This window comes from Anthonomus grandis, chromosome 1, assembly GCF_022605725.1.
Source record: "Anthonomus grandis grandis chromosome 1, icAntGran1.3, whole genome shotgun sequence".
NCBI classification, from domain to species: Eukaryota; Metazoa; Arthropoda; class Insecta; order Coleoptera; family Curculionidae; genus Anthonomus; species Anthonomus grandis.
Genome location: NC_065546.1, coordinates 12,498,502 through 12,522,788, shown reverse-complemented (window position 1 = coordinate 12,522,788; position 24,287 = coordinate 12,498,502). Strand labels below are relative to the sequence as shown.

Genomic DNA, 24,287 nt, shown 5'->3' with positions numbered 1-24,287 from the left:
TCTAAAAATACCTTTCAAAATTGAGATTATTAAGTACATAAGTGGTAATTTAGCATTAAATCAAATTAAAAGGCATCAATTTTATAATATTTGATAAAATATCTAATAACATGTTAAGGCATTTAAGTAAGAGCAACTAACAAAAAATAATTATTGAACCTTAAAATGTATTCAATTTTCTTTTTAGATAAATATAAAAACTTAAGTCTTCACTACCATATATTAGATTTCAGTTGCATAAGTTTCTGATTTAAGGAAAGAGGATCCCATAGTAATAATATTAAAATGTTGTTATATTTTTGTGCCTTATATATTTTTGTTAAATTATGTTTTCAATATTATTTGTTATTAATTATTTTTTCGAGGCAAAGCAATTTAAAGTTTATTTATTTATTTAATTAGTAAATAAAATTTGTTTTTTCATATTATTTTTTCTAAAAAAAAGCCAAATAGAAAAAATGTTTATACAAATATTACTTATTTTTCTATGATGAGAGAATTCTATACAAAATAGGTTTCTAAAAAAATTGATTGATAAAAAGAAGGTAGAAGCTTATCAAAGTAAAAAAAAATTATATCATTTTTTAATTGTCCCCTCTCCTCGTACCTTTTAAATGCCATTTTATAAAAAATTGAAATTTGGCACATTTTATTATCAGCTCATTTTGCAATATTGATGTTGCCTCTTTCCAAAATATTTATGAAGAGTTCTCCAATAGATTATTTTACTGTCTTGAAGTTAATAGTACACATTTTCAACATCTTTTGTAGTGAAATAGTTCAACCGAACATTTATGTGTTAGCTAAAGTTTAATTATTCTAAATGGAAATAAAAATGCGAAAAATAAGATATTAAAAGTCTGTCATTTTGCAGAGGGGGAGATAATTAAGAGCCGCACTGTATATATAATTTTTGACAATTTTTTTTTATTATATCCTATTTTTAAAATAAAAACTCCTTCAATTTAAAAAGATTATTAAACTAAAAAGTTATTTCCTAAATCCTCAAACTCAATAAAAAGGATTAAATTAAATTAAATTTAATAATAAAATTTGGTAAGCCAGATGATACTTTCGCTTTATAAGACATAAAGTTGTTTGTTATATATAAACCAATAACATTAATTTTATCTATATTAAAAATATTTAATTTAATATTCCGAAAAGCATTCCAGAACAGTTAATTTATTGGGAAAAAATAGAAAAAACAAGGGATTAACAAAAATTAACAAAACTTCATGATTTTTTCCTTGGCAGATAAACTGCAGATACAATAGTTTATTTAAAAAAATAAATATATAAAGTCTTAGACAACAAAGAGGTTTACCTTTAAGTTATCTTTGTTGATCTGATTAAAGCCTTTGGCTTCATTTGTCATTCAAATAGAAAAAATTGTAGTCATGACATTAGAGGATTTTTCGCTAAATTAATAGTCACCTGACTCATAAAATGTAAATAAACAAATTATTTAGGAACTTTTGCCGATGACATTTCCATGTTTATTAAGACTGAGTCATGAAATGAAATGAAGAAAATTGCTAATCAGATTTTTTTTAAAGTAAAAACATATTTTCATTTTAATACTGAATGCAAATAAAATAAATAAATTAACGTTTTTATCCTGATAGACCTAGGAAGCTGTTACATATTGACAAGAAAGCAAAGCAGTCGCATTGTCTATGTCTTTATTTAAAAAAAGGTGGTCAATTAATTGACAGTGACCAGTTAGGATGCCTGTAATAAGGCGTAGTTTTCTATAGTCAATGGAAAATAGAGACAATTTTTGAATTGCCTCTAGTTTGTCCGAGTAACTGAGAAGCTCCTTGGGCAAGTTGCACTCTTTACTGTTATTCTACTGTTTTTTAAAAAGCGTTTGAGAGTGAGATTTTATTAGCTTTTTAACATTCGCCATGATTAGATCCCACGATAGATTAGATCCATCGAATTTCCCTTCCTGTGGTTGTGCCCCTTAAACCAGCCAACTTCCACTCTATTTTTGGAAGAAGTTTTCACGAAGGTGTAATGGTATTACTGCACTAGTAAGTAGTCCAACGTAAAGCATGATCTTAACAGTGCATGTTTGAAGTGTGTTTCGGTTTGAAAGATACTTGACATAGTGGCTAATGCTAGCTTTGTGTTGTATTGCGGATCGTTACAGCTTACGTCGCAGCTCAAACCTATTTTAGTTTTGAAACCATCTGAATAGATATTAATAATATCCGCCATCCAATTGGTACCATTGCCCTTTATGTTGATTGTGAAGAAGTTGTTGAAAGCAAGGAATAACAAGGCAGAGTTAACTCGAGCCTCCAGTATAGGAAGAGAGTTTGTTGCCCTTTGACAGAGCTTCTTACTGGTCTTTATCCACACTTATGTTTATTTCAGTAAAGCGATAACGCATTATTGTGAGTAAGACGACCTCCTTGACATAAATGTGTAAGGTCAGAAACATCATAGCTTCCACTGTGGTTCTCATTGCTCCCGTTATGTTGAGACAAGCCAATTTCTAAAAGTGTTCTAATTTTGGACAAATTGTGACCTGATCCACTTTATGGCACTAAATAATAACCAAAAAATAACGCAATAGGTGCATTGCCACAAGTCTTATGATGGCTATGTAGATCGACATCATTACCCTGGGGGAAGCCTCAGGTCTTGCCAATTGTGCATTTGCACTACTCGTAAGATATATGCTTTCTGTACTCTTTTTGTAATGTGAGAGTTCCAATTTAGTTTGTAATCTAATGTCAAACCTAGGTACTTTAATTTCGATACATAACTTAGTGATGTGGCTGATAGTTTGGATGCTGATAGATGATATTTTCATTAATTACATGTTTTTATGATGAAAATCCTGCAGTCGCCCTCCACTTATTTATTAAACATGATTTTTTTTTAATTCTCGACAACCCAACCCTCTATTTATTATTATTGTTTTTTTCTTTTTATTTCTTTTTTAGTTTTATTATTTTACTTTTGTTTACATTCTGTTGTTGACAAGGACCGACTAGTATGCAAGAATCCTATTAATCTCAAACCTAGGTGACATCTATGGTGAGAATGAGATGGTGTGTTGCTAAGATTTTGAAAGAAGCAAGATGGAAGTAAAAGTTTGTGAAAAAAACGTCGTGAAGAAGGAAAGAAATAAATCAGTACTATAAAAAATATATTGTAAAGTGCAAGGACGATGTATTAAGAGACTCTGAAGAATTAAAATTAAGTGAGTTGAAAAAGTGAGTAGAAGAGTGATGTACTTGATCATTAACACAGTAATGCTAGTTGTTTTGTGCAGCAGTATTTATTTCGAAAATTTCCAACAGATCAGGTTTATTGCTTTTGCGGAAGAAATTTAAAAACTTTGAGTCAGTTGCTGTGTTAAAACAGTGGTTGTTAGTATAAACAAGTTTTGAAAAGTTAGAATTGATGCTTTTAGGACAAATATTTCGGTTTTTCCTCTTCTCAATCTCTCTACTATGTCATTGATACGTGTAGAAAATCTTCTACCGGTCTGTCCAATGTAAAAAGCATTGCAATTCTCACTTGAGCCTATTTGATCCTGATTTTTGTTCTGGTGGGATTTTGTCCTTACAGTTGATAACTGAAAAAACTGAATCATATTTAATAAACAAGTGGAGGGAGACTGCAAGATTTTCATTTTACTTTGATCTACGACTCCACTGCAAGTATGGACTTTAGAATTACATATTCATTTATAATATTGTTTTAAGTATTTAAGATTTTATTTTAATACTTAAACAAAAAGTTTTGCTGATAAAATATATTAGAAATTTTGTAAAACACAAATTGTAAATACTCTAGTACGCATTTTGTCATTAACATTAGTTGGATAAGGAGGTAAAGGCAAATTTAAGATTTATATCCTGAATACTTGGAAATTTTGATTAGGAAATTAAAGCTATTAAATATAGGGTTACGGTCATTTAAAAAAAATGGCACATAAAGTATGACAAGGAAACAAAAATATTAAGTTCTATTAACTCATTCACACAAGATATAGAAGATTCACACAAGATATATAAAACTAATTACAGAGAATAAATGAAATTGGAAAATATTAATTTTAAGTAAAAGTATGATTTCATCTAATTTTAATAAAGAAATTATTTAAATCGATAGTTGTAATAATAGTTATATACGTTAAAAAGTCAATAATATTATAAGATTTTCTGATTAATATATAGAAAGTTTATGTATAGAATATTTTTATTTTCACAAGTGAACATTCCACTTACTATCATAAATAACATTAAAAAAATTGTTATATATTTTATTTATATTTTGTTGTATTTCTTTCTTTACATATTAACATATTTTTATTAAAAATACTGTAATTAAGTTATTTTTTTCTAGAAATTTCGAAACCCTAATTCATTTGCTTAAAAGCAGCTTCGGTACAGGTATCCTAGCAATGCCGCTGGCATTTTACCACTCAGGGTATGTCTTAGGTATAATTGGTACAACCCTTATTGGTATGTTGTGTACATACTGTATGCATATGCTTGTACGGACAGAATACGAGCTATGCAAACGGAAAAAGGTACCTAGTTTAACTTATCCTGGTGCTGCCGAAGCAGCTTTGTTGGAAGGACCACCGTTTTTACAAAAACTGGCGCCATATTCAGGGTAAGTCTGATCATTTTAAGTTTTTTTATTAAAATTAACTATTTCTGGAAAAGGAATTAAAGCATTAGGTAGCAAACATGTTTGCTTCTTTGTGCAGACTTTTTCAAAATATTTTTTTAAGGTTCTAAAGATAATATCTTTTCTTTGGTGACATAAATTTCGGGAAATTTTGCTTAAGTAACCTTTTCCAGAGACGTATGGTAATATCTTAAGATATTTTTGGTATATGGTACATGCTTCCAGGTGCTTTATGAATCCACTTAAAAAGGCATTGTATTAGATATAATTAAATACTTAACCATTGAAAATATGCAAGCTAAGTTTAAATATATTTTTACATCCACGTGTTTGCAAGGAAAAAATCCACTTAAATCTGGTTTGAAAAATCTTTCATGCCATTCGTTAATCACATAGAAAACTTGCCAAATTTTAAGATTTGGCCTAATGAGAAAATACGTACCTACAAAGCTATTTTTATATTTACGTAGTCGTAAGATACCCACGTAGTTGAAACATTTAAGTGCGTAAATATAGAATTTTTTTTATCATGGTAGGTCAACCACACGCGCAGTGTTTTTAAAAGAAAATTATTTACCTAAGTTAGTTAATAAATATCTTTTAATTGAAAAAATATTAGACACATATATTTTGCCAAATACTGAAAAAACGAGCACAGTAAAGGTTAATATTTTTTATAACTAATAAATATAGTTGGTACTATATTTATTTTAAATTTAAAAAAAAATAATTTATTTTCTAGCATAAATAAGAGTACATTGTATTCTCCTTTGACCTATTTACAAACTATAAGCTTTGAAAATAGCGAATTAGATTTATAAGCTAAAAGTTCCTAAGAAAATATTTTGATACCGTACATAGATAGTAGTATATAACTCCGAGAAATACACTATGAAATAAACTTTTGATACTAGATTAGTATACACTATTATACGGGGTGTTTCAGAACTATGGGATCAAACTTCTAGGGGTTGTTCAGTGCAACAGTAGAATCCATTTGAGTATAGGAACCCATGTCCGGAAATGTGTCACTACGCCACTACGGCCCTAAAACGCGTTTAAATTTTTAAAAAATATTAATTACCTGAATAGGATCTGATGCATTTATTTTTACCTTTTGTATATGATACCATCACAACAATTGTTTAAAATACACCGGTTTAAACGCCGCACATGATTTCGGCGGACTACACTAAAAATTTGATCCTTGTTTTGAATGATTTCAAATGCTGCTGTTATTCGTCCAATTAAGTCTAGCTCTGATTCTACTGGAGTTTCGTAGACTCAAGACTTTACATATCCCCACAAGAAAAAATCGAGCGACGTTAAATCGGGTGACCTAGGAGGCCAAGAAACTGCTCCACCTCTGGCAATCCATCGGTGCCCAAACCGCTGAGCCAAATACTCGCGTACTTGTACAGCAAAGTGAGTCGGCGCTCCATCATGCTGAAACCACATTTGCTATCTAACGTTTAGTGGAACAGTTTCAAGAAGTTCTGGGAGAACTTCCTCCAAGAAACGCAGATAAATAGGTCCTGTTAATCGTTCCGGTAGAAGGTATGGCCCAATTAAATAATCATCAACAATGCCTCCCCATACGTTGACAGACCAACGATTCTGATGTTTTCTTGGAAAAATTGCATAAGGATTTCCTTCGTCCCAAACATGGCTATTTCTACTATTAAAAATACCGTCTCTTATGAAAGAGGCTTCATCGGTCCACAAAACATATCGTAAAAAATTTGGTTGTGCAATGATGTGATCCAAAAGCCATCGACAAAATTGAACTCTAGGATGATAATCGGCTGCAGTCATATCTTGAACTTTCTGGAAGTGGTAAGGATGGACTTGTTGCTCGTGTAGTACCCGCCAGATAGAAGCGTTCCTCGTATTCATATTCTTAGCGATGTTACGTATGCTATTTGATGGTTCATCGGCAACTCGCTGAAGCACCTCTTCTTCAAATTCGATTGTTCTTACGTTTCGAGCAACACCAGTATCATGCATTTTGGTCTTAAACATGCCTATCTCAGCGAGCCGCCGATGAACTGCAATAAACTTTTTGTATCCAGGATGATGTCGTTCGGGATAACGTTCATGATACAACCGCGATGCTGCTCGTGCATTGCAGTTTGTTGCTCCGTATGCCAAATGCATATCCGCCAATTCTTGATTGGTAAAGTTTTCCATTAGCAATAAATGTTTAAAAATTGTAAGATATAAAATTTTTAAACATGATATTGACAAATTGACATTGATAGGCGTTGATTTTAAACAATTGCTGTTATGGTATCATGTACAAAAGGTAAAAATAAATGCATCAGATCCTATTTAGGTAATTAATGTTTTTTTATAAATTTTAACGCGTCTTAGGGCTGTAGTGGCGTAGTGACGCATTTCCGGATATAGGTTCCTATACTCAAATGGATTCTTCTGTTGCACTGAACAACCCCCAGAAGTTTGATCCCATAGTTCTGAAACACCCTGTAGATTCAAGCAATTAATACATAAATTTAGTAATTACTTATGCTTTAAGTGTTCCGGGTGGCCGGATATGGGTGCTTTTTTGTTCTAATGTTTAACTGGTGGTATTAAACTAAGTGCATACATTTTAATTTAAGGTACGTATATGTGTATATTACACCTTTAATTGCTTAAAAGCTTGCTATCATTGCATGACTATTAGATGTAATAATTAGCCCCTTTGTTTAAAAAAAATACCAAGTAAAATATTATGCTGTTAAAGATATACACTTTCGGCAACAGATTTATTAAATGTAAGAATAACGTAAAAGTTAAGTAATATAACAAAATGCAACCCAGAAAAATGCTCAACTTCATCTGGTAACAAAATTAATATAATACTGAAACGATGTTTAAGCTAAAATTTATTGACTTCTCTAATTTATAATATTATAAGAGCAAAAGTCAATAAAAAATAAGACCTACATTCGAGAGTTCATAATATATACTCATGAAAAGACCTCTCATATGTGCAGTTAATATATTGCAAGATTAAAGAAATATATTTCGTACTTTCTTAAAAGTTGACATTGTTTAAAAAAAAGGACTTTTCAGATGGTTTATCTAAAAGAGAATATAATATAATTTAGTAACTTTAAATGTATTTCTTATGCTACATACCAATTAGCTACTTATCTAAGTGTACACATAATGTATGATAGTAATGTACAAAGGAGCAGTTTCTGAAAAAATAGATACTTATTTTATGCTGTTCTAAAAGAACGTAATAAATATTACTATCGAAACTATACAGGGTGTCTCACGACGAATAGACGCGATCGATATCTCGGAAACTAATTTTTCAAAAATTTTGAAAATTTGGCAACATAGCATAGTCGATGGGGGCTACACAACTAAAATATTTTGACAGTTGTGACGTTTCCGGTTATACCGGAAGTAGGTGTCAACTTCGTTATTTTAAATGGAACACCCTGTATATTTTTACATTTTTGGCTTTTACGTAAAATTCTAAGTATATTTTGTGTATAATGTCCTATACCTAAGTGTAACCGTTTTTGACATATTTTTAATTTCATGTCAAAAACTATGTTTATAAGCCCTAACATAATTACCGATTACTCCCTTTTAGTAGCCTTTATTCATTGGTTAGTTTTGGTTTTATTTTAGAGGAAGGACCACTTTAAAAGACTATTTTAATATTTGGCTAAAAAAAAGATACAGGGGGTCAAAAACTAGCATTAAAAATTAAAATGAAAAAATCATTAAAAGTCAATTTTTTTAAATGGAAACCCCCTATTTTTATAATTTTTTCATAAAGATAATTAAAAATAAGGTTAACTTTGTATAAGGTTATCTAGTTCAAAAATTGATAGTTTCCGAAATATTGGCAGTTTAAATTTGGCCTAATATTAAAAGCCGTATAGTTGTACACGGCTCAAGGATTGTTGATTAGTTAACCATGACGGTTGTCATAGTAACCGCTACAAACAATGGTAAGATAATGGATTATAACAGAAATGTACACTTTTTAATTAAATTACACTTTTACGAAGAAAACTTAAATAGCAAGTAACTTATAAATTTAATGCATATAATCCATTGTCTTACTGCCGCTACTATTGTCTACTATGACAACCGTCATGCCAAACTAATCAACAATCCTTGAGCCGTGTTACTATACGGCTTTTAATATTAGGCCAAATTTAAACTGCCAATATTTCGGAAACTATCAATTTTTGGACTAGATAACCTTATACAAAGTTAACCTTATTTTTAATTATCTTTATGAAAAAATTATAAAAATAGGGGGTTTCCATTTAAAAAAATTGACTTTTAATGATTTTTTCATTTTAATTTTTAATGCTAGTTTTTGACCCCCCTGTATCTTTTTTTATCCAAATATTAAAATAGTCTTTTAAAGTGGTCCTTCCTTTAAAATAAAACCAAAACTAACCAATGAATAAAGGCTACTAAAAGGGAGTAATCGGTAATTATGTTAGGGCTTATAAACATAGTTTTTCACATGAAATTAAAAATATGTCAAAAACGGTTACACTTAGGTATATGACATTATACACAAAATATACTTAGAATTTCACGTATAAGTCAAAAATGTAAAAATATACAGGGTGTTCCATTTAAAATAACGAAGTTGACACCTACTTCCGGTATAACCGGAAACGTCACAACTGTCAAATTATTTTAGTTATGTAGCCCCCATTGACTGTGCCATGTTGCCAAATTTTCAAAATTTTTGAAAAACTAGTTTCCGAGATATCGATCGCGTCTATTCGTCGTGAGACACCCTGTATATCCAGAAAAGTGGAAAATAATAAAAGATCATAATCAAAAAAGATGAGTGTAGAACGAATTAAAAAACTTACCAGAAAATCCCTTATTTGGTAGACCATCAAGAAAACTTAGGGTTTAACCTACATAAAACACGTTTTCTGCTCCAGATCGAACTACAAAAAAATTTATAACCAACAATAAATGGTATAGTGGATAATGTGGAAGAAGATGCCGCTATTAAAAATTATAGGGTATAATTTTAGTAACAACCTTTAAATTTCAATTTAAAGGTTGAATTGCACATGAATTGGAAAGGAAATTTGGATCTAAAAATCTATTAGCAGAGAATATTGCAATACGACAGTAACATCAAACCTTATTAAGACCTGGTTTGGTATAATTCGACTGATGTAAAACAAGGAATCTGTGAAATTTTAAGAAAAATCAAGACATAACTTTGTAGACCTTTTAAGACAAAAATCTTGTATGAAAAAAATCTAAAAATGTTCTATTCTGTAAAGTGCAGAAAATATTTATCAAATCTATGATAATATCGAAGCTAAAAACTTAGTAAAATCTATATACTAAAATATGCAAGAGTACAAAAAAGTTAATATGTAAATGAACCATCCAGAATACAATAAGTTTGTAAATGAACCGTCCAGAATACTATGCCGACAGTAAGCTTAAAATAGAGAGTGTAAGCCAAGACTGGTGCCACGTATTATCAGTCGATCACCTGAATTAAAAAAGTTATTAAGGTTCCAGCAAGTACTGAAAGAGCTGATTATCCAATTATAATTTATTTAATAATAGCAAGACGTCGGTCAATTATTTATTTTTATATTGGTATGAAATTGTCTCGATTGGCAAATTTATGAACCGAAAGAATTTTTATTTAATTAATTTTTCTGATGTTTCTTTTAAGGTGAACTAAAAATTGTTAAAAATGCTTTACTTTAATATTTAAATGTTGCTTGGCTTAATGCAGGAATGCTTATTGATAATATAAGAAACTGAGATGTCTGAAGCACTCGAATTAAATTTACTTATAATTTTTATTATGTTTTCAGACCGGTGAGTCACGTATTCTTACTTATTTACCAATTAGGATCATGTTGCGTCTACTGCATGTTTGTTGGACAAAATATATCAAATGTAGTGAACGAATATACTCCTATGGATGAGCGTCTAATTATGGTAATGATCTTGTTACCATTAATTTTGATCTGTTATGTCAGAAATTTGAAGTTTTTGGCTCCCTTTACAACAATTGCTAATGTGATAACTGTAGCTTCGTTTGGTATTATTTACTATTACATTTTCACTGAAGAAATCTCTTTGGAAAATAGAGATCCTATTGGTGAAGTGAAAAATTGGCCTTTGTTTTTCGGAACAGTGATGTTCGCTTTGGAATCTATTGGAATGGTAAGGTGATTGTTATTTTTTATTATTGTGTCTTATTAGAAAAAAAATTTAGGTTCTTCCGCTCCAACATGAGATGAAAGATCGAGCAAACTTTAGTAAACCTTTAGGTACTTTAAATATTGGCATGTTTCTTGTTACTGTTATGTATATTTTAACCGGCTTGTTTGGATATCTGGCTTACGGTAGTACAGTTGGAGATAGTATTTCTTATACTATTGGACCAAAATCAATGTAATTATATTTTTTATGACAAAAAAGTAATTTTTTACTAATTAATTTTTTTTAGAGCTGCACAAGTCTGTAAGCTATTATTAGCTTTGGCCATTTATACTTCATTTGGATTATTTATGTGCGTATCGGTTGATATCATTTGGAGACAGTTAAAATTTAAAAGTAAATTCGAGAACATGAAGTCTCCAATATTTTGGGAATATGTTTTTAGGACTTTACTCGTATGCTTTACTTGTAAGTATTAATAAACCTCATAAAGTGTATTTAAAGGACTTGAAAAGCAGTTAAAACATAAAAACGGTTTAAAATGAGGTATTATTTTATTTTTTATGCTAAATGATTGATTATTTACTATATGGCATAATTCAGTAAAGAAAACACAATCGAATTTAAAATAATGAAAGAGTAGATAGAAGCTTTATAGATTTTTTTATAAAAAATATTAAATGTTGCAATTAAAATCAATTATTGTCTAAATTAACGTAAATTATTTAATGTTTTCCATTTAATTTATTTAAAAAAAAAATCACCTCAAAAGAAAAAAAAACGAATAAAAAAGCGTGATATACTTGTAGAAACCGACAAACGTAGGACAAAAAAATTGTAAAAAAACTTATTAAAATAAGCAAATTATAAAAAACATGTTTTAAAAAAGCAACCTAAATATTGGCAAATTACAGTTCAATAAATATTTCGAAAAAATTAAACAAATAAATATAAAGAAGCATATTAGATTAAAAGTAAAAGCAAGTAGATCAGATAATTTTTTTACAGAATAAACTTATTAAATAAGAGACAGCAAAAAATAGACATTAAAAGAAATGATAAATTAACCAATAATGTTATTATATTTATTTAATACCTTAAACAAAAATAGAATTGAAAGTAAACCAAATTAAATAGATATAGGATTAAACTTAGAGTATTAGGCGATGAACATAACATGTTAAATAGTTAATTTATAATCTTTAAAATAAATGGTCACATTTCTTATACTTTTTATTTGATTAAATAGTTGGGTTGGGTTGGGTTGGTTAATTTTAAAACTAAATGTTTAATTTAATTGAAAATTAAAACAGCATGAAAATTTACACTTAATTTGAGTATACATTTGACATAAAGCCGAAAATAATTTTATTACTATTATTATTAAAAATAATTTAACCAGGTATAAAGAAAATTCTTCTAAAACATTAGTGTTTTCACTAACTTAATTTAAATTCCGATATTTTAAACTTCTAATTTTTTTTTCTTATACACATCGCACTTCAAGTAATCTTTAAAGAAAACAATAAACTCTTTTGTACTAATCCAAGATCAAAAAAAAATAAAAATACTCAGATATTTTTTAAATTGAAAAATAGTTCTGCTAATGTGAAAACTAAATATTTTTTAACGATCTTTTAGCTTCATTGCATTTATTAAGCTCCTTTAAAGCAAGCACACAAAGGATTATATTAAATTTCCAATATTAAGTTCTAACTAACAGCCATTACTAATTTTTTGAATGGACGTAAAAGATATTTGACTTACTATGAATGTTTTTTCAAATTTTGTCTCAATTTTATTGAGTGTGAATTCCGAAGTGAATCATTTTGAATATTTGCCATTGAATAAACAATAAACTTCTTGTTTTATCTACATATTAAATAATATCAAAAGTTCTTGCTTCTTATTTATTGAGCCTTATTTATATATTTATTCTATCGTTACTATTAGTTACTATGACAATTGTAACCAATCAAACAAAAAATATCTAGATGTTTTTTATAATTTTATATTTTAGCTGATCGTTATACAGGGTGATTTTTAAGTTGATACTTTTTTTTAACTGTGTATAGAACTCGGTAAAATAAACATTTTTGTCAAATAACTTTATTCAAAAAACCGAAAAATAAAAAAATTGCATTGCCAAAATGTTATAAAATGAGTCCAATACGGTCCTCTCTAATTTAAATAAGTTGTTCAAAGTTGTCACTATTAGGTCACGTTGACTGAAAGAGTTTGAGTCTGAATTCTTTCAATCAACGCTTCAACACAACGATTTGCTCGACGTAACCACTGTTCCGTAACGGCACGCAATAGAAAAATCGGTTTTTGTCTAACTGTTGCCGCAGCCTGCTCAATAGAATTCTAAGTGCTATTAATTCTTCTTGTGTATCGATAGGCATCTTGAAAACTAAACTTTTCATATACCCCACAAAAAAAAGTCACATGGATTTAGGTCTGGCGACCTTGGTGGCCATGCAACTCCGTCAAACGGTCTGGTAAGATAAATGGTCCAACAAGTATCCCATTCACAATTCCTGCCCACATATTAGCAGAAAAGCGGTGTTGAAAACTGGTTCTGCGAATTGCATGGGGATTATCAACAGACCAAACATGCGTATTTCGAAAATTGTTAATTCCGTTTCGGGTGAATGTTGCCTCGTCCATGGCTAAAATTTTGTTCGAAAAATGTTGAAAAAATCATTTTCATGTTGTTGTAGGATGATTCCGCAAAGGAAAAGGTCTGCGTATAATACCGAAGCAGCAGCAGCACTTTGAAGACACTCTCCATAAATAAGCAACATATCCACAAGTTCATTGTTTTCATAACGATGTGCCATTTTTAGGATTTGTAAATTTAAAATTAACAACAATAAACCAAAAGTGTCTAAAACTAACTGATCGGTACAATGCGTGATCGATAATACAAAAATTCGAGCAAAAACTAAACATAAACAGACGATGAAAAACAAACCCATATTCACTGTTTTCATTCTGTATGTCCCTTGTTTTTGAGTGTATCGAAAAAAGTTATTTGAAAAAAATGTTTATTTTACCGAGTTCTATACACAGTTAAAAAAGAAGTATCAACTTAAAAATCACCCTGTATATTACAATAGTGGATGTAGTTTTTATATAGTTTGGGATGAATTTGATATACTTTTTTATCCAGATCTTAACACCAAGCCTTTATAATGCATTTAATAAACAAAACATTTTATAAGAAGATACATTTTCTTATTATAAAGTTTTCTTTTTTTTAGTTGGACTAGCTGTACTCATTCCCTATCTAAATCTCTTCATCTCATTTCTCGGCGCTCTATGCATCTCAGCACTAGGTTTAGCTTTTCCAGCAATATTCGATTCTTGTATCCAGTGGCATCAGCTTACAGGATGCCACAAATACTGGGTTCATACCAAAAATTTCGTCATAATGCTATTCGCTCTATTTGGATTAATCGTTGGTTCGGCAACCAGCTTGGAACAAATTGTTGAACAATTTACACCGAAGTCGTAATTTTATACAAACATGTGATAAATTATTATATTGTTAAGTGGGAGCAAATAAAATATTATGTTACGCTTATATTTGATGTAGAAATGTTACGTTAGCTTTGTTCATGTCAATAGCCTATTTAAAAAGAACGTTTTTTATATATTATTTTACAGTAATAATTTGTAATTTGTTTTTGTATAAAACTGTCGATATATAATATTTAATACGTATAAAGAAAACAAATGCATATAAAAAACTTCTTTTATTTTCTGATTTAAAAAAATAAAATTAGCTATTTAAGCTTTTATGTACTAAAAGTAGAAAAAATTAAAAGACTAATAAAAATTTAATTTATTTAATAGTTATTTTATATAATTTTATTATATAGAATAATACATTTATTTTAGTATTATTTATTTATATATTCTAGTTTAATATATTTTTATTATTTTATACGTAATATTTAAACATATTATATATAAAATATAATGAACTCTTAAACTTAGTACTAATTGTAAGATTAGATTTAGCTTTTAAATTATTCGCCTCAAATTGTTAGACCAATAGACACAAAATATTTTTGATCAGAATTAGCCCCTACAATTTATCTTAAATATTCTCTTTATCAAGGAATTAAAATTTTTAGATTGACCTCGAGGAATATCCAAGAAAAAATTAACATTTTATGAACATTCTAAACATTTTTAAAATACCCCTTTTATAATTTAATAAACCTGGTTTCAGTCAATATATTTAGAACTGCAACTTGCCTTCCATCGAGTAGTTTTGAATTTTTAATTTTTTTTCCTTTATTTTTACCATACATTACATTATTACACCAAACAACCTAAGGTTATAACGTTTAGAAAATAGGTAATATGATTTAGTATATATTTTTTAAATATCACGTTATACTGTCGACTGAAAAAATTTAAACATGTTTGCTGTATCTCCCCATGACATATTCGCTAGTAGCAGTGTGATCAATTTAGTAATATGCAAAACCAGTGATATTGCTAACAAAATTAGTTTCTTTTATATTCTTTGAATGTTTTCTTCGCACATTTTTTGTACATTCTATAAAAATTGAAAATAATTATTTTGTGTTTCATTAGAATTCATTTTTAACTCTGAATGAGGACTGATGTAATCTTTCTAAGATATTCGTTAATATTATTGTTAACCAATGAACAATAAGCAAAATATGTGTTAAATGTATGTAAATATTCCATTAAAATAAATTTAAAGTTTGTCTAAACTAGATTTTACATCATTTATGCTTATACTTAAAAAATATATAATTTTATAAACTAAGTTTAGTTGATGTATATGTAAAGCAATTTGTGAATATGTAGCAATATGTCAACGTTTTAGAAATGTGTCTTTGAAATATGGGCACTTATTTCCATAAAAAAATTTAAGTGACATAAAAAGTATTATTTTATTAATTAAATTGTCCTTTTTAAAGAAAAGTAAGAATTACTGAAAATGGCTATAGTTACTGGCATTTTGAACAATTTTTGCAATTTTTCTAATTTTTTTTTTAATTTAATGACTGAGATGTGTTAGAAAAACCCGCATTTTATAATTTATTTATTATAATAATTAATATTATATTCCCAAGTTTGCATTAACGAAACTTTTGGGAAGCCAACGTAAATGAAAATATATTATACCTATTAAAATATAACCCTTACATGAAAAAAATGGCAAAATAACTTAAAATTAAAAACAAATTAGTAAATTATAAGATAAAAAAAACAAAAAAGATAAGAACAAAAAAAATCACATTTTCATTACTAGCATAATTTAATGTCATATTACTTGACAGTATTGCTATATTACTTAAAAATAAAAGAACAAATTAAAATTTTTAATTTGGTATAACATATAACTGGACATTGTATTATTATGTAGAAGCAAGTCATTAAAGAAAATTGAGCACACAATATCTCCAAGACATTTTCCAATATATACATTTAAAGCTACCTATAAGTAATAATGTTAAAGTAAATTCTATATTACACGTGTGTAAAATTTTATATGTATTTTTTGTAAATAATTAGTATAGAATTTTATTGAGCTGAAAATATATGACGGATTTTTAGTATAAAATGTATATTTTATTTACTCTAAATGTTCGTATTTGTTTATATAAAAAATAAGAATTCCTATTAACCTATATCAATTTTTAAGCATATGCATCAAGACAGTTTTTTTAGTATCGTATAATATGAAATTACGCACGATAATATTCTGTATATGTTATATGTAACAACTATATACTCCTTTAGAGCTACTAGAGAATGCTTAATTAGTATAATAAATATAAATTATAATATTTTTTAAAACTATTTTCGTGAGAAGTATTCTATACTATCAAGTTACCCATGATAATGGTGAATTTTATCTCCTTAAATAAGATGAAGTTGGCAAGCTTCTTTCGTAATAAATTCTTCTGAAAACGTCTATTTACATCCAACTAAAATATTGTACAGGGTGTCCCATTTTGGAAACTTTTGCAGGATATCACCGTTATTTTTAGAGATAGAGAGTTGTGGTTTTCGCGACACTGTGCTACTTTTTCGTAAGATGCTGTTAACAAAATTTTCATTTTCTTTCATAGAATTTAGTGGTATAGATATATTTTTTTTTGATTAATAGTTTTTGAGCTATAACCCAAACTTATACTTTTTTAAATGAAACACTCTATATATTTATAGTTCATAAAATTGGTCTTTTTTTACCTTTTCAAAAATATATAACAGTATGGACTTATTTTCAAAAATACGCAAATAACTAAGAATCTTTTAAATTAAATGCATAATTTAATGGTAGGCCATTAATAACAATAATAGCAAATAAAAAGTTACAAATTAATAACGACGAATTGGAAATTGCATCATTCTTATTTTTTTTTTGTAATAAAGGAACATAAAAAACAAATATATAAGTTTAATAAATACTATAACAAAAAAACATTTTTACAAGAGATGTTCAAAATGACCACCATCTTCTCTGATACAAAATTGGCACATTTTTGTAACCCTTTGAATAGTATTCAAAATAATAATTTGTCTCCTTTTCAGATTTTGAAATGCTAAATAAATTGCGCCTTGAAGTTCTATAAGATTTTATTGCCTTGTCTTTTATACACTTGATCTTGTATAAACCCCTATAAAATTATTTATTTATTTATTAACGGTATCCACCAATTTTACGAAAATAAAATAATACAAAAGATACTAATATTAATTCAGCTTAAGCTTGATAATAGTAAGACATAAATCAATGTTTCCAATTAATTTAAAGAAACATGTTAATTTAATAAGAAACAATTTATTTGTCATTTTTTTGTTTCTTATTATAAATAATAATTTTTTTGCCTATTTTTAAAAAAAAGTCCATACTGTTATATATTTTTAAAAAGGTAAAAAAAGGCCAATATTATAAATTATAAACATACAGGGTGTTCCATTAAAACAAACATAAATTTGGGTTATAACTCAGAAACTATTAATAAAAAAAATATATCTACACCACTGGATTCTAGGAAAAAAAATCTATAAGAATGAATTTTTAATTTTACAAAAACTTTAAAAATAACGGAGATACGGCGGGAGTCCCAAAATGCAAAAATTTCAAAAACGCCCTCTATCTAAAAAAATAAAAGGGCTATGAAAATTTTGTTAACAGCATCTTTGAAAAAGTAGCACAGTGTCGCGAAAACCGCAACTCTCTATCTCTAAAAATAACGGAGATATCCGCAAAAGTACCCAAAATGGGACACCCTGTACATCGTTAAAAAAATTGTTTCTAAATAATAATTTTAGAATACAAAGTCTAGAAGACTAATCATTAAATCCCCAAAGTCAGCTTCAAGTTCATCATTCAGGTCCTCGTTTAAAGCCCTTTTGTCCGAAACATTTCTGCTTAAAGTTTATATTTTCGCTAATCAGAAGTCTCAAACTTTTTATAGATCTTGTATATATTTATTTCTATATTATGAATTAGAAAAGCTTTTCCTTAAGCCTTCTTAGCATAAAATGAGCCAAGTGTGTCATCATGACTAGCTAGCTAAGCTACCTTTTCAATAAATTTTTTAACACCCTCCTATTTATAGTGTGTTTTCTAAGATAATTATGTAAGCTACCTATAGGATTTGTCAAAAGGAGTTTATATACCAAAAATCTTCCATGTAAAAGTTGCATAAATAAAGAAACAGTAAAACAATAAAAATTTAAAAAAATATAAATGTTAATACAGACTTTTTTTGATATTCTCGGTAACTGCTATGTAATCTTTTACCGGCTTTTGTTTATTGCTGTTATATTTTATAAAAAATTATGTTCTGGCTACGAATGTTTACGAAAACAATGAACTGGATGTCATACTTACCTATGGAGAGTGCCAACAAGGTGTTGTATGAGGAAATATGTCCTTAAAAAAATCATCCGACCATACTTTTTAAATTTAGTATTTAAAAGTACAACATGGAGACCATCCTAAAAGAGCTGCTAAACCTTAAATTACAAATTAAGAAAAATATTTTAGAAATGGTCGAAGCTAAGCTAGCCGAAGCCGACCTAACAGTGAGTACTAGAGCCATAGCAGCTGAAGTTGAAGTTTTTATAGTAAATTTTAAAAGGCAATAGGAAAAGAATATTGTTCTTATCATTATCAATGGCTACAAACATTACAATCTGAAGATCTTCCTAGAAAAGTTGTGTTTTGCCAGTGGCTTTTAGAACACACAAACAGGAAACGGATTGTAAAATTTCTTCTAAGATTCCTAATAAATATTTGTGCTGGCGTGATAAATGGCATGCTTATCAGGCACATTTTTTTTCTACCTTAACTGACCGGTGAAATTTATGCAGATTATTTTTGACACAATTATTAGAAGATGTTCCCCTTAATGTGAGACAGAATATTTGATTCCGCCACATTTTAGATGAAAAGTTCATAAATATCTAAATAATTAATTTCCAAATAGATGATAAAGCGCAATGCGCCCATGTCTAAGCATTCTTGCTCTTCAGATTTGAATTTAAGTCGGTGTATCATGAGCATCATGAGCAGTAAATGATCTCGTAGAACTTCAAAAATGCATTAAAAGGTTTTTTGATACAGTTCGTGAACACCAGGATTTTATTTTCAAAGCTTGTAAAGAGTTCTGAATACGACGAATAAGATTTTCTATTAATCGATTTTTTTTCATCGACTTCTACAAGGAGCTAAAATAAACTTCTAAAGACTCTGTATAATAAAAAAAATTAGAAAAGCACCAAATGGAATATAAAATTGCTTGTAATATTCCAGAATTTTTAATTTTTAGGGCAGTAATTTTATGTACATCAGTTTTTATGTTAATTAGCAATTAATGAAATTTTGTCAAAAGACATAAATTATCTGTTTCGAAAAATGCATCCATTATCCCAAAGATGCTGGTCAATACATTTTCTAAATATTTTTTTTCATGCTGTAGATTTTGTATTTTTACCTTTTATAAAAAAAAATAAATTGTCTGTGCATAGTCTGCAATTATGCTAGCATATCACAAATAAATAATATTCCTAACCTATACAGGATTTTTTTTAAATCTCGTTTTTACAAACATTGTGGGGGTAATCTCAATTGTGTCTGGAGCACTTACGAATGTTACATAGCGTCACCTAGCTTATGAATTATCACTACCTATTAACAACATCAGTTATCTTAAATATGATTATTGTATTTAGATTTTAAAAAACATGATTACTGTTCTACCACAGATGTAAATAGCTTCGCACGTGCGGAGCTATTTACATCTGTGGTTCTACCTAAAGGGTGCGAATAACTTTTTTGCCTCTATTCCGTAGAAACAGGAGGTTGATTTAACTGACGTTAATAAGTATGTCATCTATTTTTACATTGTTCTTTACTATTCTCTTAAATCTATGCTCGGTTTATTTTAGTTAAGCGATATAAATTATCTACATTTTCTCCCTCCCTGGTTTAATCGGGAATTACAAAAATTAATCATAGAGAAAAACAGCTCATAAAAAATATAAAACTTTCAAACTTAAAGTGGATTACATAGTATTTTCCACTTTAATAAAGATGACGAGCTTAAGAAGCTTAGAAGAAATTAATAAAGAAAGACGAGCCAAAATTATACAAGGTGATAAATCTGCAATTAATGCGTAATTTTTACAAGCTGATGTTTATAGTATTTTTATGGTTGCTAAAAAATGCTCAGGCATTTCTTTTGGTCGTTCTCTAAGATTAGCTGCCCATCATTACACAATAAATGGCTTACTTCTCAAATCTACTACTACTGTTAGAAACTTGGGTGTGTTACTGAGCAGTAAATTAACATTTGTGCCGATTGTCAATAAGGATATGCGTAATCTTGATTTTTTTGTGCGTAACTCTGGTAAATTATCTGTTTTTTTTAATTATCTATTTTTTTAAGATGCCCTACTATTAAATTGTTCGTTCTGACTTGAATTTACCTCACATGTATAATCACCTTGGTATTCTAATTATGCTTAAGTAATTGAATCCGTTCAAAAAATATTTGTTTCCTAGCCTTCAAGGCTGACACTAAGACTTCATGACTTCAAAAGCATTTTTATATTAATTTTAAGATATTAGAGTATATATATTTAACATCGATAGTCTTAAAGGACGGAGGACTCAGAAGAGGAGATATTTGGAAAACTGTTCTATTTAATATCAGTATCAATAATAGATGTCAGCATTTTGCTATATTTTGTTTGCCTTTCCATTATGCCAATTAAAGATTTTTTTCTCCTATCAGCACATTGATGAGAGATGTTTCATTATATTCTTGTAAGTTGGCTGCGCCGTTGAAATAAACGAATATAAGAAATTAAACTTTATTTATTATTTATACCACATATTATCTTACTCTCATTTTCCAAACAAAAAAATTGAATCTGGTATTTTTTTCCGGAATAAGAAAAGTACCAATTTCCTCTCTTCTATCCTTTAACTAACCAGATGGCATATATAAATATGCTATATATATATATATATATATATATATATATATTTTACATATATTTTATTTACATTCAATATTTTGTTCATTAATAATACATTCTTATTATTTTTTTGAAGCGTTCTCAACATGTTCTAAAAGTATTTTAGTTTTAAAGTAATATGTTCAACCTAATATAGTGCAGCGAATTGCATAATTCGAATTTTCAAATCTGGAACTAGTAAGGAGAATTTTTATATAAAAAACTTAAAGTATCTTGCTAATAATGGGTATTAAATTCTATATTCTAATGCAATGTCTTTCGGAAATAAAGATTTTATTTATTTTATTAAAAAAAACTTATATATTATTTTTTTTACAGCGCAATAAGTAATACATTCCTCCTCCTCTACCAGCTTGGAATCTGCTGCGTCTATACCGTCTTCGTCGCAGAAAACATCAAAAACGTCTTAGATGTATACATGACCACCAACCCTTTGGATGAAAGGATTATTATGCTGATCACGCTGTTACCACTTATTTTTATCAACTACATCAAAAACTTGAAATTTTTGGCACCTTTGACGACGTTGGCAAATGTTTTAACACTGGTTTCATTTGTTATTATTTTCTACTTTATTTTCAATAAGGAAGTCTCTTTTGAAGGTAAAGAACCTGTTGGGAATATTAGAGATTTACCGTTGTACTTTGGGACAGTGTTATTTGCCTTGGAAGCTATTGGAATGGTGAGTTAAGAAAATATTTTTATTTTTACATTTATGCTAAACAAACATGATTTTCATTTTAAAATTCTTATATAATAAGAAAAGTGATATAATGCGATCACATGTTTTATTTTTTTTAGATCATGCCTCTCAAAAATGAAATGAGGAATCCAGAAAACTTTGGCTCAAAGTTTGGAGTCCTTAACATTGGTATGTTAGTGGTACTTACCCTATATATTTTAACTGGGTTCTTTGGATATCTTGCTTATGGAAGCCATGTTGGAGGATCTATATCCTTTACAATTGATCCAGATAATATGTAAGTAATAGATAGCAGAATTATATTAGTGAGGTGTAGTGAACTTATTACAAACAAATACAAATTTTATATTATTTAATATAAAAATACTCCAATTGTATCTATAACTAGACTTTTTTATTTAATTGTAAATTTTGTTTATATTTTAGTGCTGCTCAAATCTGCAAAATAATGTTAGCCGTGGCCATATTTACGACACATGCACTGTCAATGTATGTGGCCATCGATATTGTCTGGACCCAAAACCTACTTCAACGTTTCGAGAAGAGTATGTATGTCAACATTTGGGAATACGCAATTAGGACATTCCTAGTTGTAATAACTTGTAAGTAATCTTACATTTCAAGGTATTTATTGCGTTTTATAAAATCCTAGCAATTTAATATTAAAAAAAAAAACGATTTATAAATTATCGAAAAAGTATAACATTTGAGTAAATCTGGATAAATCCTTATTATTTTGATATTACAAAGATCAGAATACTTGACAAGGATAATCAGTACATGACCAAATATTTACCGTAATGTGTATTATATAAATGATCTGAAATATCGGTGTGAACACTCTCGGAATGATAATTCTTAAGTAATCAATAACACAACAAGGAATGATGTGTTATTAAATATGAATAATAAATTGGTTGTTTTAAAAAGTATAAGCTAAAAATCTGCTTGTGGTATGAATTAAATTTGCAGTGTTCTTAAAAATTTTAATTTTATATTGCATTCTTTATTTATAATAATATGAAGTTATTTGAATTTGGATTTTTTTTAAAATGGGATATATTCCAAAGATATTCTCGTCTAATATGATAATACTAGGTGGATTAATTGTTCAAACCGTAATTTAAAAGATAAAGCTGTTGTAAGAAATAAAATGCAAGATAAAATACTGAAATCACATATGAGATGAAACTAAATACGATAACAACCATCTCATGTCATATGGTGATAAATAGATTGCTTTCAATAATAAACTAAGAAATGTAATATATTACGGTTAGCAACCTTAATATAACAAAATAAAAAATAATTCAGCTCTTAATATAATAAATAAATGGCTATAGAATTAGTTAGCTAACTTACAAGCAGAAGTTTCTTAAGTTTATTCGCCAAATATTAATTCATGGGATTTTTAATTCCATAAGGGGAATTCAATTATTGCAAAATAAAATAGCTTATGATTTATGTAAGGTTAAATCTCCTATGAGAATGACTAAATCCTTGAAGACCATCTAACTATTAAAATAACGTTAACGTTGTTAATACTTTTTTTAAAGGCGGAGAACTTTAAATTGAAATTAAACACAAAATATTTTATTATTATTAATGAATTTTCTTTTATATCAAAGATAATTTTTTGCATTAACATTTAGATATGATTCGGGCAAGTGACCATCCACGACTACCGCGTATATGGTGTAATCTAGAGGTCCAATTTTCACACACTCTTTCCAGTATGGCAGGCTGTATTTCGGCAATCACGCGTCGAACATTGGCTTTCAAGTGCTTAAGTATTTCACGTTTATTAGCGTAGACATGCGACTTAACATAACCTCAAAGAAAAAACTCTAATGGCGTCAAGTCGCACGAACGAGGTGGGCAGTTTACAAGTCAATCAATCAATCAATCAATCGCTTTATTGTCAAAAAATTTTACTATTTGTAGATAAAGCTGATAACTAAAGTAAACATAAAAACAAACAAAACACATAAAAATAAAATAAAACTAGTAAAACAAATATACAAACTTATACAAATCAATAATTATATGTGGTCAAAATAATGAATAAACAAATAAAACACAATTAAAAATTAAAAATATACAATTGCATATATACAATGTCAAAAAAAGAAAAAAAAGGGAAATCTATGAAAGCAAAAAGTATATATAT

At 28.3% G+C, this 24,287-nt stretch overlaps 1 protein-coding gene across 3 annotated transcripts in view; it reads left to right on the top strand.

Moving 5' to 3' along the window:
• Positions 1-24,287, top strand: part of LOC126743920 (proton-coupled amino acid transporter-like protein CG1139) — a 105,841-nt gene that overhangs the window by 77,612 nt on the left and 3,942 nt on the right. For 2 of the 3 annotated variants that reach the window (XM_050451237.1, XM_050451313.1), the window contains exons 3-6: positions 4,372-4,644; positions 21,733-22,096; positions 22,216-22,394; positions 22,544-22,719. In XM_050451237.1, coding sequence (XP_050307194.1) covers positions 4,372-4,644; positions 21,733-22,096; positions 22,216-22,394; positions 22,544-22,719 — 992 coding nt within the window. Of the gene's footprint in view, positions 1-4,371; positions 4,645-10,511; positions 10,867-10,918; positions 11,098-11,152; positions 11,332-14,129; positions 14,686-21,732; positions 22,097-22,215; positions 22,395-22,543; positions 22,720-24,287 lie in introns of those variants that run through there. The other variant, XM_050451390.1, reaches the window with a different exon arrangement.